Below are 15,247 nucleotides of genomic sequence, written 5' to 3'. Positions count from 1 at the left end.
AATGTGTCATTTTTCAGGAAATACTTTCCTAAAAACAACTCTACTGTCTCTCTTTATAGAGACGTCAATAACGTCTCCCTCTCTGCTACGTTACCAACTTTCCAGCAGTTTGTCAGCTGAAAAAAAAGTGAGCTTTTACAAGATTGAATTTCCCTTCTGTGATAAATAAAGTATTTTTCATTTCATTTCATTTTCATTTCATTCATTTCACTCATGTTTCTGGTCTTCTGGACTCCGATTCAAAATATTCCCTCTGAAAAACTAAAAGAAAAGGTCAGAGAACACCTCAGCGTAAAGTAAACCTGTGAACATTCCTGACAACGGAATAAGCTTAAATGCAACCGGCTGTGTGTTTCATATCTGACTCAGTCGTTCAATTGTTTGGTTCAAACATTGACTAAAAACAAATTCCAAATCATTTAGTTTCAGGGAGCTAATACATACAAAGGTATGGAGGTAAAATGAGCTCTTTGTCCAGAAGTTGTTTTAATATTTCCAGCTGCAGAGATGAGTCTGAATCATAGCTCCTTTCTTCTAGACCGGTCTGTTACAGTAAACTACGTAGGGACCAAACACCAAGTCATCTCTTCCCACCAATATTTACACCTTTTCACAACTAAAAGCATAAAAATGTTGGTCTGTTGGTTGGTTCCTACTTTGGTTCCATCCCAACAAATGACTTTTCTGGCTCCTTGGGAAGAATCGTTGGTGATCTGCTCTGACTTCTCCTCTAGCGCCACCTGGTTGACATTAGTGGCGTTGAATTGAACAATCACAACAGCTCAGTTATTAGTTGTGTTTAGGGGCTAATTATAATTTTCCTCAACTCTTTTCTTTCCCCTCCAAACCGAGGTATGGATGCCTCATTTATAAGAACGTAACAACCTGACGATACATCAGTGTTGGAGGGTGGCTGGTTTCTTACCGCGGTGCGGCGTCTTAACAGCGTTTACCGTCCAGTGGTTGTTTGCACCGGTGCTGGGAAATGATGGATTAAGGATAGAGATTAAATATGACTCACATACAAGCATGTTAAGGTTAACCAGGTCAGAGTCTAATACCAGACTGCCCCGACAGACGCAGACATCGGCAACACGCAGACCGCTAAAACATCAACGTCTTTGCGTAGTTCCATGTTGCTTTTTTTCACGGCAGCAAATGAGTCGTGTCAAAATCAGTTTTACAGAAAGACGCACAGAAAGACCTCAAATACCCATTTTTACTTTGAGACGGTTAAAATGTGATATTTCGCTGATGAGACCCCGTCTGATGTGTCAGCAGAGGTTACGGTAAATGATGTCGATGTGGGAATATGAGGCCTCAGCGCTGGGATGTCTGCCTGCCAGATTACCCGCTGACTGGAAGGGCTTTGTGGGATTACTGCGCATGAGCCTGTCTGGAGGCTGAAGTGGCCCCACTCGGTGTCCAGACGGGGGCTGAAGGATGTTCCCTGGGTCACCTCGCTGAAGGTATTTGCAGGATGTACTGTTAATGGCAAATCTTTTCAGAGCAAATTCCAGGTTTTGTGTTGTTTCTTTTCGGGGTGTCGTGACACAAGCGTGACGACCGTCAATAAAACGTGTCTGAATGACGCAGGATTCCACGTACAGTATGCAGAAGCACAAATGGTCCATTTGCACGACTGGACGACTGCCTGACTGATGCATGTGATAATTGGCGGCTCCTTTTTCTTTCGCTCTGTTATTGCTGGTTTAATACTAGACCTCAGCGCTGATGCTTCGAGCACAATGAGCATTTGCACATTCGTTTCTCTGTGAATGATGACGACAAAACCTCCCTGCCCTGCAATCATGCCAGTGCCATATAAACCGGTGGTTAAAACACTTCCATTCACTCAGCTCTGTCCTGTATTTTTCCTCTTCACATAAACGTAAAGCCGGTTATTTTCGGTAATGGAAAAATAATGTTCTTGGGTCAAGTGGACAGTGGGATTGTGCTGCTGGAACCTGATGATCACTGTAAACAAAAGCACATAAAAAGTCTTTAACATCTTTATCAATGCACAGATGACCTTCTGAATATCTCAAATACGTTTACAGCAGCTTGGCAGTTTTATAACATACACTCATACAGCTTCTTATCTGTTTGCTTTGCTCCTCGTTGATCTAAACGTTCCGCCAGAAGGAAGAAGCTCCGGTTCAGCTTCCCCGACAGCCAACTGTGCAAAGATGTCAGCTGGCTGCAGAAACCAGTAACGCTGCGAGGCCATCTTCACTCTGCAGATTTATATCTGGAGAAAACATGACCGGGGATGTGAAAGTTCTGTATTTATCCCTCTGAAAGGCCGCTTGAGCTGTGAGATCCTAAAAAGAGGTTCAATAGTCCAGTTAGTAAAAACAAAGTCGATGTGGGCTTTTTCTGCATCAGATGTGAAGCTCTTGTCGGAACCAAAACACCCTGATGACCCTCAGATCCTAGTCTAACCTCGTACTCTCTCCTCAGAGTTCAGGGATCTCCAGTCATTTGAGTGCAACTCGTCAAACGTCGGGAAAAGCGAAGCACTGAAGTGCTGCTGCAGGTGTATCTTACTGTAGCTGCCAAGCACGGAGATTTTATTGATGTATTAGTGTCTTAATCAGCTATTTGAAAAACGATGCATATTACCTGCAATGACTGACCTCTGTGTTTCTACTGCAGTCAACTGAAGTGGGTGGATTCTAAAATATGAATATGTGGCATTAATTTGAAGTATCACCGTGGGCTCCTGCTAACTGGACTTCTGGTTCAGTTTTGAGGAGACCTTTAGGTGCCAACTTTGTCCTTCAGAGCAGCGGGAGCCGCTCGTCCCGGCACGTTAGTGGATTAGGAGTGAGTCGGTGACTGTGTCGGTGGATTAAAGCTCCATTCAAGAGCAGGACGGTTCTGGCCTGTGTCTCCAGTGTGCAGTTCAGAGACAGCTGGAATGGACACCTTTACATATTAACAGAAGTAATGATGTGTTCACTGTTCTTCAACATGTCAGCGACTGTATATCAGAGACATGTTGGTCAGTGTTGGTTGTAGGAAACATAATCTTTGAGAGGAGGAGGGCAGATGCGTCCATCTCTGAGGCTGCTGGAGGTTTCTCCAGTTAGAGGGGAGATTTTGTGTCTTTGCTCAAAGGGAAATGTTTGGATTTCTCACTATAGTTTAACATCATCTCAGCCTGTAAAAGGGCCCTGAGATGATTTCTGTAGTGTTTTGGCGTCATGTCGAATGGAGCTGAATTGAAATCAAATTTAAAACATTCATTGTTCATCTTAAGAAAAACAGTATAAAACATTCTTTATTGAAATTGTGATACTGTGACAGACACACACACAATAACACAAAGCTTCAGCTGCAACCCAAACCTGCAGCGCACATGTTGGTTTAAACACTCGGACCTGCAGTGGATCCTCCTCTAAATCCTCCGGCGTTTACAGTGGCTAAAGCCCCCTAATAGAGCAGGAGGAGCTGCGATTGAGCGGCTAAAACCTGGTCGCTGACGTCAGTCCATAGTTGTCCAGAAAGGAGCTAAGCAGGAGGCAGCTTACAACCACAAGTCCAAATGTGAGCCACGAACGCAACATGAAGCTGCAGTTACTGACTTCAGCAAACTGCTTCACTCCTCTCACATGATTATATACAACACATCACATTCTAGCAGAGTGGGCCTACAGTCTTGTTTTATTGTTCACAGTAAAATAATTTACACAAGATATAAGAGAAAAAGTCCAACAAAAACCATGAAAGATCTACAACACTGATTGTTTTGCTTTACGACTAAAGACACCCTGGGCTTTCTAAAGTCTGTTAAAAAATAATCTAAAATTCTAAATAATGTTTTTTTTCTTGCTCTTTCATCATCTTATTACTTAATTTTATATTTTCTTACATTTTTTCACCTCTTTTTTTCCTTTCTTTTTTAAAACTACACCATCCTTGATGCTTTGGCAATGTGGTTAACCTGATCTTCAAGCCAATAGAGCATAATGAGTTGCACTGACTTCAACTGAAATTCATCACGTCATACATCAACTTGTTCGTCCGTCTTTGTCAGCGGCAGAGTCAAGGGATGCTGAGGGAAACGGATGGCTTCGCTGTTGCGGCGCATGTAGGCGTGTCCGCTGATGGGGTAAGACATCTCGGTGAAGGTCAGGTTGGCCACCGTGATGGCGCAGCGCCCCACCACCTTGAAGCCCGACTTGCGGTAGAAGGGAACGAGGAAGTCTTCGCACATCAGCACCGCTCGGCGCACGTTGGGCAGACAGCGGAGGTACTGCAGGTAGCGCCACATCAGAATGGGGCCTTTGCCCTGCTGCCTGAAGGTGCGGTGGACCGCCAGGACGTGGATGTGGAGCGTGGAGCCGCGCGGCTTGTGGAGCGTGAGGGCTTCCTGGTAGAGGATCATAGTTTTATTCACCTGTGTGCACTGGTTTAAACGGTGAAGTGATGAGTTGGAGACATGCAGAGTGTCTTACTGTGGTCAGCTTGTCCTGGTCCCAGAGGGAGCCGATGATAAAAGCCACCAGTCGGCCTTCCTCGAACCAGCCCATGGACAGCTCCGGACACAGCGTGAGAAAGTGACGCACCTCATCCAGGTGGAGGGGACAGTCACCTGACACTGAGATAAACGCTGAGAGAGAGACAGACAGACACGAGAGAGAAAGGGAGAGAGAGAGAGAGAGAGAGAGGTTGGCCCGTGCGTAATAATGGTTTGGCACGACTTTTACGCACACACTTAAAGAGGCTCAGTAAACGTATTCCAGACAGTAGATGATGCTTCTAACAAAACACCTTCAAAAGTTAAATAAATTAATGTCTTTCAAGTGACTAAATCAATTGCAACACATTCTACATGTCTATTCCACAAAAAACTTTTACGCGATGAAATGAAGGTCTCCTTTCGGTTTCTGCCTCCAATAAACGACCCATCAGGCGGCTCACTTACCCTCTCGCTCGATTTCGAAGACGCTGATAGCATCTTGCGTGTTCAGCGGTCGGACTTCGCTCGCTGGAAGCGTGTGTCTCCGCTGGATACCGGGCGAGACTGAAGGTGAAGGCTGCATTGGTTTGATGAAAGGCTGCGCGCCCACAACGGACATCATACGACTTGTGCGCTTCTTCTCTTCCCCCCCAAAAACAACTTGTCAGCTCTCCTCCTTCTGTCCCGCTCAGCAGGATCACCTCTGCGGGGCCCTGCGAGGAGGACAGGATGGTTTGCGTCCGTATTTATAGGAAAAGCTCCGGCGGCTGTGATTCACCGACTCATTTGCATGTGAATGGTTGATGTCAGTGAATGAGTGGAGGTACACTCTGCAGTCTGCTGAACCCTACAATTAACCGCGTCCATTGTTGCCGTTTGGTTTTTTGTCTCTAACATTTACAGATGGATAATAATTAATTATTATCAATGAACCACCAGCTTGGTTCCATTTATAGCAGGTTTGCCAACACTGACCCAGGAGCAGCTGCACAGGATCAAAGTTCCAACTATATATAAAAACAACACATCTACTGGTACTCAGGTTTCTGAGCTGCCTCCCAACACAGTGATTAAAACAAACTTAACAGAAGACCGTGATCCACTCTGTCACAAGCCATCAGCAGCAGCACTTACCTGATGGTGTTGAGGGTGTGAAGGTTGACTTGTTGACCAGCTCAGAGTCTTTTGTGCGTCTCACTCGCTCCACGACAGACGTCCCTCTTCATTATGGAGTGATTATTACTATGAGTCACATGATGAGGGATTACAGAAGTTGTTTCCACAACTCGGCGCATTAGACACTTTATCTCCTCTCTGACTGGACACAATCACTCCACTGGGTGTTGTGCATTCAGCTGGTGTCCCATAAACACTTTCAAAAAGACTGTATTAAAAACACAGGCCCCAAAGTAGGAGCAACAGAGAATACAATCATGAAACAAAACTCAATCCACCTGTGATGTCCAATCAGCCAAACTGCATGAACATGAGCTGTGAACACCAGAACTCTCAGGTTTAGATCTATGAGCTGCATCAAGGCTCCACATAAAAAAAGAGTTGCCACAGGAAATGGAAAGTCTGACTTTGAGAAAGATGGAAAAGGGTTCAGGAAGATTTATGATCGACTTAAAATCAGCCGAAACACAATTCCAGCGTAATCAGGAACGAGTTTTAGCGCCACTAATCACAGCTGCTCGTCGTCCTCCTACACATCAGACAGTGATCTACCTGCACGACGTAACTCTGAAAAACAGCATTTACATCAGAAATCAGTTCGTGGTTGGTCCCCAGTAAAACTCCTTTCTGCTCGCTGTCCAACACTAAACTGTGAGATGAAACTTTTGTGAAAGAACTTGAGAAGAAGCCTGATGACTATCGGGAACATTCTTCTGTCGGATGAGACCAAGATGCATGTGTTAGGCTCTGATGGAGTCCAGCATGATTTGTGTGAACCGGATCTGGACTAGGGTTGCAAGGTGGAAGTGGTTAGCACTGTTGCCTCGCAGCTAGAAGGTCGCTGGTTCACGTCCCGGTGAGGACACCCGGGATCTTTCTGCGTGGAGTCTCCATGTTCTCCCCGTGCAGCGTGGGTTCTCTCCGGGTTCTCCGGCTTCCTCCCACAGTCCAGAAACATGCTGAGGTTAATTGGTGATTGTAAATTGTCCGTAGGTGTGAATGTGAGTGTGCTTGGTTGTCTGTCTCTAAGTGTAGCCCTGTGATAGACTGGTTACCTGTCCAGGTGAACCTGCCTTCACCCTGAGTCAGCTGGGATAGGCTCCGCCCCCATCACCCTAGTGAGGATTAAGTGATGTATAGATGATGGATGGATGGAGATCCAAGATCTTCGACATGCAGCGTTCCCTCTGGTGCTACAGAGCTAATCAAAGAGTCGGCAGGTTTTCTTTCCATCCAAATACTACACAAGGGATGTTTGTGTATAGATATTACACTAAAAGGATATGTCTAGACAAAAGTTGAAAAGTGCATACAAAAATGGCTAGCGATTTCCCCTTCATGGGTCACTGGGAATTTAAAATGCTGAATGGAAGCACAAGCCTCTGATGTAACCTCCCACTGAGAATAAAGCAAAACCAGCCGGTGGTTCAGGAAGTGAAACGCAGAATGCAAAACTGTAACGAGACTTGATGTGAAATATAAATGGAGGTGGTTTTTGCAGACGTTGAGGCCAAATGGGTTAGTTTGCTGCAACCAATTAAGAAAAAAAAAAGACATTCAGCAGCAGAATTACATGTCGACATGTTCTAGAACTTAAAATGCGGTGAGACTTCAGGCCAAGAAGTGGAAGAGGTGGTGCTTCACCGAGTGAAGAACACACAGCAGCAAAAAATACAAAAAAACAACTAAAAGACACGACTGATATTACAGACAATAGGAGAGAATTGGGCTCCATAGACTTTAATGCATTATATAACTCCTAATGACTCATAAAGTGTTTATGTCACGATGATGAGCGTAAGTACAGTCGATCGATGTGCAATACTGAGCATTCTGAAACATGAATGAAGTCTGTATCGTATACAATAGCAGAGATATAAATACAGTTGATGTCTATTGGATTGTTTTTGAATCTTAATAACTCAAAAAGTATAAAAGTTATCGATAAGAAAAGTCATAGCACCCATCTACAAAGAGTCCCGCACGGTCGACATGTCAATCATCGAGGCAACACAAAAGCTGCAGGAAGACGTACATTTCAAAGAAAGTCAGGTTTCTTGCTAATATTTCAGTATATATATGCAATCTTATGAAAATACTTTTTTAATTACGAATGGTTCAATATATGTAAATGGCGTAAATGGGGTTTGAGTTTCAAGTGAGCGATAAAAGGCACAGAAGAAGAAGAAGAAGAAGAAGAAGAAGAAGAAGTAAGCAAGAGAACAGGAGTGTGATTGCTGCTTTTAGCGCTCACACCAAATAATTACAAGTCAACAGCGACCTACTGTCAGAACATCTCAGAATCCAATACTGGTCGAAGAGCGACGTTTCGTAGCGACAAGGCAGCGCACAGTCACGTTTCTATATTCATATGCAAGCAGACGGTCCCGTCGCAGGACCGGGAGAATACTATTCAGTTACAGTTCAACTAACAAAACTAAACGTACGACGGACTTAGATCGGAGATAAAATAAAGTCAGAGGGTTGCTTTGCCTTCATCATGATCTGCTCCTTTTCCAATATTGCCGTGCTGTCGGTTTAACACCTGGAAGCATTTTTAAACAGCTAAATACTGATCCAGCAGAAGAGATCCAGTGTGCACCCACTGAGCTATGAGCAAACCTATTTCTACTGTGTGCAGGGATCAGAGTCTACACTCGTCGCATGTTTGTGCTGCAGCCCTGCAGCTCGACACGGAGGGGTAAGGCAGAGTAGTGCTTCTTATAACCTTAAGGGGGCGGTAAAGAGAGCGTCGGGGTCCAACTGCTGGTGTCTTGCTAAGGTTCAGGTCAGGAATAGGGGGTCTCCTTGCTTCGATCATGCTGCCTGTGGTTCAGGAGAGAAGTGTCTATTTAAACAGGAGTTGTTATGGGATTAGTTAAGTGCTGACGTGGCCGATGGGGAGAGTCTGTGTGTTGTGGCTGAGTGGTACGAGGATGGGAGAGCAAAAGCTTAAGGCGTCTTCTCTTCTACTCCGGCTGGGGAGCTGGTGTCTCGTTGGCGTTGTTGTCGGTGATCTTGTTTTCCAGCTCGTCGTCGGACAGCAGGTCCAAGGACGTTCCCTCCACCTGCAGCGTACGCCGGCCCGAGCGGCTGGAGGAGAAGCTGATGGGGCCGCCACGCCTGCAGGAGGAGGAGGAGGAGGTCAGGGAGAGCTCCATCAGCTCACAAACGTATGTTCAAAGGTAGAATGTTTCTATTGCAGACTGAAGTCCTTCTCTGGTCATTGATTCAACCCCTAAAAACTCATCTTTGTGCGTCAAAATATTTATTTCTTTAAAGTAAATCTTGTAATGTCATAAATCTCTGACTGTGTGACGGCGGATGCTTCTACCTGAGGCGATTCTTGAGTGTGTGAACCTCCCGGCTGAGACCCTCGCTGGCTTCGGTGGCGTCGTCCAGCTCCCTCTGGAGTTTCCTGCGAGACGCGTTGGCCCTCGTCGCCTCCTCTTCAGCCTCCTCCAGCTGCCGCTTCAGCTGCTTCATGCGAGAGTTGGCTTTTTCCACCTTAAACACACAAACACACATAAAACAGTTGTTGATGACGCTGAAAACATCTTGAACGTGAAAATATCTTAGTTTTTATTAAAGCCCGCTGCACACTGTATGATTTTCGGCTGTCCAAGACTAAAGATAATCGTGAGAGAATCGTGGCGATGTCTTTGATGATGGCTCTAAATTGGTGGTCCTGCGTTGTGAGACAGGTTCAAGGAGTCGGTGTCAGAAATGTGGGGTGATCATCTCACAGTGCTGCTGCAACCTAACGCCAGCTAACTAACCAACAGAAATGCAGGATGAAGTGACGCACTGATCAGCTCCCTTTGCAAAATTAGCATCCCAAGTTGGCCTCTCTTTCGGAGCCACGACAGCATCCATGTTCTCCTCCTCCGCCATCTTTGGGGATTTCTCTCCAAACACATAAATGCCACGAGGGCGAGGACTTTGTTCACGCTAGTGTCTTTTTCATGGATGGACAGTGCACGCTTATAACATTTTATTTGATTCATTCATGTCGACTCTGTGAATTCGCAAGATTGTTAAAATCACACAGTTTGCAGCAACAACACCAGCGGCGACAGACGTACTTGCTCTTTGAACTGGTCGGCGTGGCGACGCTCATCCTCCACCTGCATGCAGACCTCTTTCAGCTTCTTCTCGGTCCTCCTCACGATCTTGTTGGCTGCTCCTCGCTCCCTTTAGAGGAGAACATGTGAGTATTTTAGGCTGTTCTGAAATGTCATATCATTAGCTCATTGCCATGAGTTCTTACTTGGCCTCCTGCTCCAGCTGCTCCTCCAGCTGCGCTATCTTGGCCTCCAGGGCGGTGATGGAGGCCTTGAACCGGCTCTTCACAGAACCCTCCAGCTCGCCCAGCTTGGCCCGGAGCTCCTTGTTTTGACGCTCCAGCTGCTGACGAGAGTTTTCGCTTTTCTGGGCTGTGCTGCGCTCCGCACTCAACTCTGTAGTCATGGTGTCCAGCTGAAGGCAGAGAGGAAGGAGAACGGAGGAGGTCATGGAAAGAGGGAGGCAGGAAGTGGACTTAAGACAGTAGGACTAGTACTACTTTTGGACTCACATGCTAAATAAAAGTTTCTAGAAATTACTAGACATAATTTATCCAGTGAGGATACTCTGTTCTGGTAACACTCCACACCTGCATGGTGGTCTTTCTGAAGCGGTCGTTGAGCAGCTCCATGTTGCCCTGCTCCTCCTCCAGCTCCTCCTCCAGCTGGGCGATACGAGCCTCCAGCCTCCTCTTCTCATCCATCAGAGCAGACCTGACATCACACAAAGAAAAGAAATCTTACACACAGTCTGACACCAAAGTCAAAATGTGACATCGATCACTTCCGTGTGCCGACGAAGACGCCACACAAACACTGTGTGACAATAAAAATCCAGCCTGGAGAATCAAATAGGTAATAATGTCAATCTGTCTGGTGTTTACAAGAATCACATGCTACTGACATACATGTGTATGCAAGCGGTTGAGGTTAACGTACTTTCCAGAGGTGCTGTTTGAGATTTCATCCTGCAGCTCATCCCGTTCCTGCTCCGCATGGCGCCGACCTCTCTCAGATGCTGCCAGGTCCTGCACAGCACAAAGAGGTTATACTTTCTAGTGTGTCATTTTACTATGAGGCGGTTTGATGCATCAGCGTCATAAAAAAAAAACATAATTACCTATAAATAATGAGATAACAAACTCCAGTCATGTAGCACTTTGCTTAAAGTTACCACTGACTGAACAGTAAAAAAAAAACACTTGAAATCATCATTAAAAACTAAAGGACACAGATCATAGAGCAGAGTGGACAAGAATACATCAACACATGAAATGTCTCGACATCAGGCGTCCTGACCTCGTGCAGCTGCACAATCTCAGCTTCCAGACTCTTGAGTTTCTTCTCATTTTCCTTAGAAATGGCAAAAATATCATCTCTGGAGGCTCGGGCATCTTCCAGCTCCCTCTGATAGTCTTTCATTTGGGCCTGAGGGAGACAATGGAGTGGAATTAATGGAGAATAATGTCTTTAGTGTCACTGATGCGAACATGAGACTGACATCTGTACCTGTAACTTGCGCAGCTGCTTGATGGCTTCGTCTCGAGCTTTGTTGGCTCCTTCTATGTGGCTCTCGATGTCCTTTAAGTCCATCTCCAGCTTCTTTTTAGCAGCGACAGCCAAACCTCTCTGCTTCCTCTCGTCCTCCAGCTCTGCCTCCATCTCTCGCACCTGGAAGGAGAAGGAACGATAAGTCTTTAGTATGAAATGTACTGATGGCATATATACGCTACAGCAGAGCTATTATTTATTAAGTTAGATGTTAGGTTTCTTTGCACCTGCTTGACCAGCGCTCTCTTCTTCTCATCGTTCTGGTCGTCGCGGCCCTGCAGGTCTCTCTCGTACTGAGCCTTCATGGCCTGCATGTTGACCTCCAGACGCAGCTTGGCGTCCTCTGTGGCCTGCAGCTCGTCCTCCAGCTCCTCCAGCTGAGTCTTCATCTCCTCCAGCTGCTGCTCCAGGGTGCGTTTGGACTTCTCCAGCTCGTGGACCTGGGAGATTTATGAGAGTTATGGAAGAGCAGGAAGAGAGGACGGATGGAAAAAAGAAAGAAACATGCAGCATTGTTGTGGACACTCACGTTCTTGCCCACGTCGTCCTTGGAGCTCATCAGATCCTCCATTTCAGCACGGAGCTGCTTGTTGACCCTCTCCAGCTCCTCTTTGGCCTCCAGCGCCTCGTCCAGAGCTCTGGTCATGGACAGAGCTTTGGTCTCCTTCTCTCTGGCCTCGGCTTCAGCCCGGTCGCGCTCCTCGGCGTAACGGGCCGAGATGCTCTTCTCCTCAGCCAGCATCTGTGGAGGAGAGGGTGGACTGTGACTTTAGGACAATTTAATTTGCAAATTGTGATGTCTAGAATCTCAAAAAGTTCCAAAGTGTTGGACTAAGGGAGATCTAGAAGCAGTGGGTTGCTGTGGGTTTATTTTTTTTTAGCTTTGAATGAGCTCTTTATATTTTCTCTTTCTCAGAGTCGATCATGTTGGACCACCATGTTTCTACAGCAGTCCAGAAAAGACAAACCAAACACTGACTGTCGAGAGCCTTTAGTGTTTTCTGCATTATGTAAGTCCTCCTACATGCTTAGAGGTGTTGTGTGGAGGATTCAGTGACATCTAGCTGGAAGGTTGTGGAATGCAACCAACTCAAAACCTCTCACCTCACGCTTCCTCTTCTAACTGTACAACTAGAGGATTAAAAATGTCTCCATGACAAACTTACAACTGTACTGTAAAACGCAACAGAACGACTCCAATGAAGCGTGTTCTCACCTGGTCAAACTTCTTCTGCTTCTTCTCCAGGTTGGAGACGATCTGTCTCTGGTGATCCAAGTCCACGGTGAGATCATCCAGCTCCTGCTGCAGGCGGGTCTTTGTCTTCTCCATCTTCTCAAAGGCGATGGTCTTCTCCTCCAGACGCTGGCCGGTCAGCTCCATGTCCTTCTGCAGCTTCTTCTTCGTCTCTTCCAGGCCTTCTATTGTTCCAACATCGTCCTCGAGCTTCTTCTTGCTCTCTGACAGCTACAGCAACATCGCAATCATCAGAACAAAATGAAAACCGATGTTATTCACACACTGTTTCCTACACTAGAGATCACACGTCCTACCTGACTCTGCAGGGTCAACAGCTGCTTCTCCAGATTCTTGCGCGCCTCCTCGTCCTCCTCCTGCTGCTCCTGCAGAGCGTTCTTCTCCTCCTCCAGCTGACGAATACGACTGCTGAGGTTTAGTTTTTGACGAGTCTCTTCCTGGAGCAGCTCCTAAATGAAAACAAATGCTACAGTTAGTTAAAAAAAATCCTGGGTTCTGTGATTTCTTCATGATGCTCAGCGCTCAGAGATGTTGCACCTGTGTGTCCTGCAGCTGACTCTCGAGTCCAGCGACGTCTTTGGTCATCTTGATCCCCTTCCTCTCTGCGTCTTCCAGCATGGTGGAGACGTTGTCCAACTCAGTCTGTGTGGAGAGGATAAAACTAGGTTATTGCTTTAAATCAAATGTCTCTACAAAACAAATAAAGGCCAAATCAGAAACAACAAACACATTAAATCCCAACTAAAGATCTGCATGTTCAGATCTCTGTTCTTTCTAAGACAAACTCCTCCAAGCATCATAACATTTACACAAGTTTCTGAATGAATCCAAATCAACAGAATGCTTACAACTGATTATCAAGAGCCTTTGTTGTGCACAGGTTAACAGACAGCCACCTTTGCGACCTGATAATCGGCCTCTACTTTCCGTCTACGCCGCTCACCTGCAGCTTGTGTGAGCGGTCAGCCAGTTCCCCCTTGGACCTCTCTCCCTCGGTGACTCTGGCCATGAGCTCCTGCAGCTGAGACTCCAGCTTCTTCCTCTTGTGCTCGGACTCCGTCTTCGCCTGCTGCAGACTCTTCACCTCGCTGGCCAGCTCCTTGTTTGCGGTCTCCTGACTCTGCTTGGTCTTTTCCAGGTTAGCCTTGAACTGAACATGATCAACAACAAACATTAGCGTTATGAAATCAGAAGCTTTCTCTGGTGGATCTGACACATCCGTGACTGTGAGGAGGTCAGTTACCCTCTTGGCCTGCTCGAGCTGCTCCGACAGCTCCTCCAAGGCGGTAGCGTGCCTCTGACGCATCTCCTGGATCTGACCCTCGTGGTTTTTAGTCTCCTCCTCGATGCATTTCTTCAGCTCTGCGACCTCCTGCTCACGCTTGGTCCTACAGAGAAGAGCGACAGGGTCTGCAAAAAGCCTCGTTATCTAAGCTAAGGGTGAGCAGAAGGTAGAATCCAGTACCTGAGCTCCTGCTGGGCTGCGGTCGTGTCGAGCGTGTCCTCCAGTTCAGTCTTGAGGGCTTCAAGCTCTTCGCTCAAGTCCCTCTTGAGTTTCTCAGCCTTGTTCCTGGCCAGTTTCTCTGAATCGAGGTCCTCCTGCAGCTCAGACAGCTGGGCCTGCAGCTCCCTGACCTGCTTCAGAGCGTTGTTCTTGTGGCTGACCTCTTCTTCGCCCCTGTTGAGAACATCGAAGAACATGAAACTAAATCTTGGAAGGAAAGTGATCACACCAGCGTGGATATATCATCAGAAAATAGAAATGCAAAATAAGATGCAGATGAACTATTGCAAAAGAAAATTATTCATTTATTTCACTTAGAACGTAGGTCAGAAATCCTTCATGAATTATGTTTTTTTCACAGATGCTTGTCATGGTTCTGCCACAATGATGTTTTAACTAATAAATCATTGGTTAAAAAACACGAGCGATCACATGGAGTCCCCTGAATGAACCCAGGCTGTGGCGTAAAGGCTCCACTGGGTGGCAGCAGAGGCAGAATCATTAGTTTTCATCAAGCTGCTGATTCCTCCCAGCTTTTTTTTTTCTCTTGATGAAAGCTCTCATGCTGGGGAATGACCTAACATTTACCATTAATACCACACAAAATAATACGTTCACCAATCACGCAGCCACACACTGTAAACACATTCCAATGCAGTGAGAATCGGCGGATAAATAGCGGCCGGCACCAGGTTACAAAGCAGCCGGGGAATTATCACGGCTATTTTCTAACAAGATAATAAGATCACTGCTGTACTCTTGTCTGGACCGCTGTCAGCCCAATAAAATGTTCCGTGTAAAACGGTCGGTGTGAGCGTATCTCGCAGCGGCGGTAAAGGGTACGACTGTTCCGTGACGTCGTGCAGCACTTATCTCATCATGGAGCAGAATTTAAACGACTAAATATTAAAACCCTCCGAACCTCAAGCAGCTTCTGGGTGCTTTTTTTGGGGGGCTCATTTTTTCTTTTTCTTTTTTTGGCCTTTGTGCCTTTATTCGATAGTGATAGTGAGAGAGAGACAGGAAAGTGGGGGAGAAGAATGGGAGAAGGACGTGTGGGAAAGGGTAATGAGGGGGATTCGAACCCATGACCTCCACATTGGGACTGTAGCCCTGTACATGGGACGCCAGCTCAACCAGGTGAGCTATAGTGGTGCCTTGGGGCTCATTTTTAACCCTCCTATTAACTTCAATTTACTGACATCTTTTATCCTTGGGTTCAACTTGAC

At 46.3% G+C, this 15,247-nt stretch overlaps 2 protein-coding genes across 2 annotated transcripts in view; both read right to left on the bottom strand.

The window, feature by feature from the left end:
* Positions 1–3,247: 3,247 nt before the first annotated feature.
* LOC103359296 (serotonin N-acetyltransferase-like) lies at positions 3,248–5,090 on the bottom strand. The gene is made up of 3 exons (XM_008284556.1): positions 4,934–5,090; positions 4,464–4,618; positions 3,248–4,378 (listed from the first exon to the last, which is right to left on the bottom strand). Exons 1-3 carry the CDS (start codon positions 5,088–5,090, stop codon positions 4,010–4,012), a joined length of 681 nt encoding a protein of 226 aa, XP_008282778.1. The 3' UTR covers positions 3,248–4,009.
* A 3,884-nt stretch (positions 5,091–8,974) lies between these two features.
* LOC103359295 (myosin-10) overlaps positions 8,975–15,247 on the bottom strand; it is a 57,870-nt gene continuing 51,597 nt past the window's right edge. Inside the window, exons 25-39 of the mRNA XM_008284555.1 lie at positions 13,980–14,192; positions 13,758–13,902; positions 13,458–13,664; positions 13,052–13,156; positions 12,811–12,963; positions 12,476–12,724; positions 11,789–12,001; positions 11,487–11,699; positions 11,218–11,379; positions 11,008–11,136; positions 10,648–10,736; positions 10,299–10,422; positions 9,915–10,123; positions 9,730–9,838; positions 8,975–9,151 (exon numbers count right to left, since the gene is read on the bottom strand). Of these exons, the coding sequence (XP_008282777.1) occupies positions 8,975–9,151; positions 9,730–9,838; positions 9,915–10,123; positions 10,299–10,422; positions 10,648–10,736; positions 11,008–11,136; positions 11,218–11,379; positions 11,487–11,699; positions 11,789–12,001; positions 12,476–12,724; positions 12,811–12,963; positions 13,052–13,156; positions 13,458–13,664; positions 13,758–13,902; positions 13,980–14,192 (2,497 nt within the window). The remainder of the gene's footprint in view (positions 9,152–9,729; positions 9,839–9,914; positions 10,124–10,298; positions 10,423–10,647; positions 10,737–11,007; positions 11,137–11,217; positions 11,380–11,486; positions 11,700–11,788; positions 12,002–12,475; positions 12,725–12,810; positions 12,964–13,051; positions 13,157–13,457; positions 13,665–13,757; positions 13,903–13,979; positions 14,193–15,247) is intronic.

Source organism: Stegastes partitus, unplaced genomic scaffold (assembly GCF_000690725.1).
Source record: "Stegastes partitus isolate 25-593 unplaced genomic scaffold, Stegastes_partitus-1.0.2 Scaffold363, whole genome shotgun sequence".
Taxonomy (NCBI): domain Eukaryota; kingdom Metazoa; phylum Chordata; class Actinopteri; family Pomacentridae; genus Stegastes; species Stegastes partitus.
Note: the sequence above shows the minus strand (reverse complement) of the source record. Positions and strands in the feature narration are given on the sequence as shown.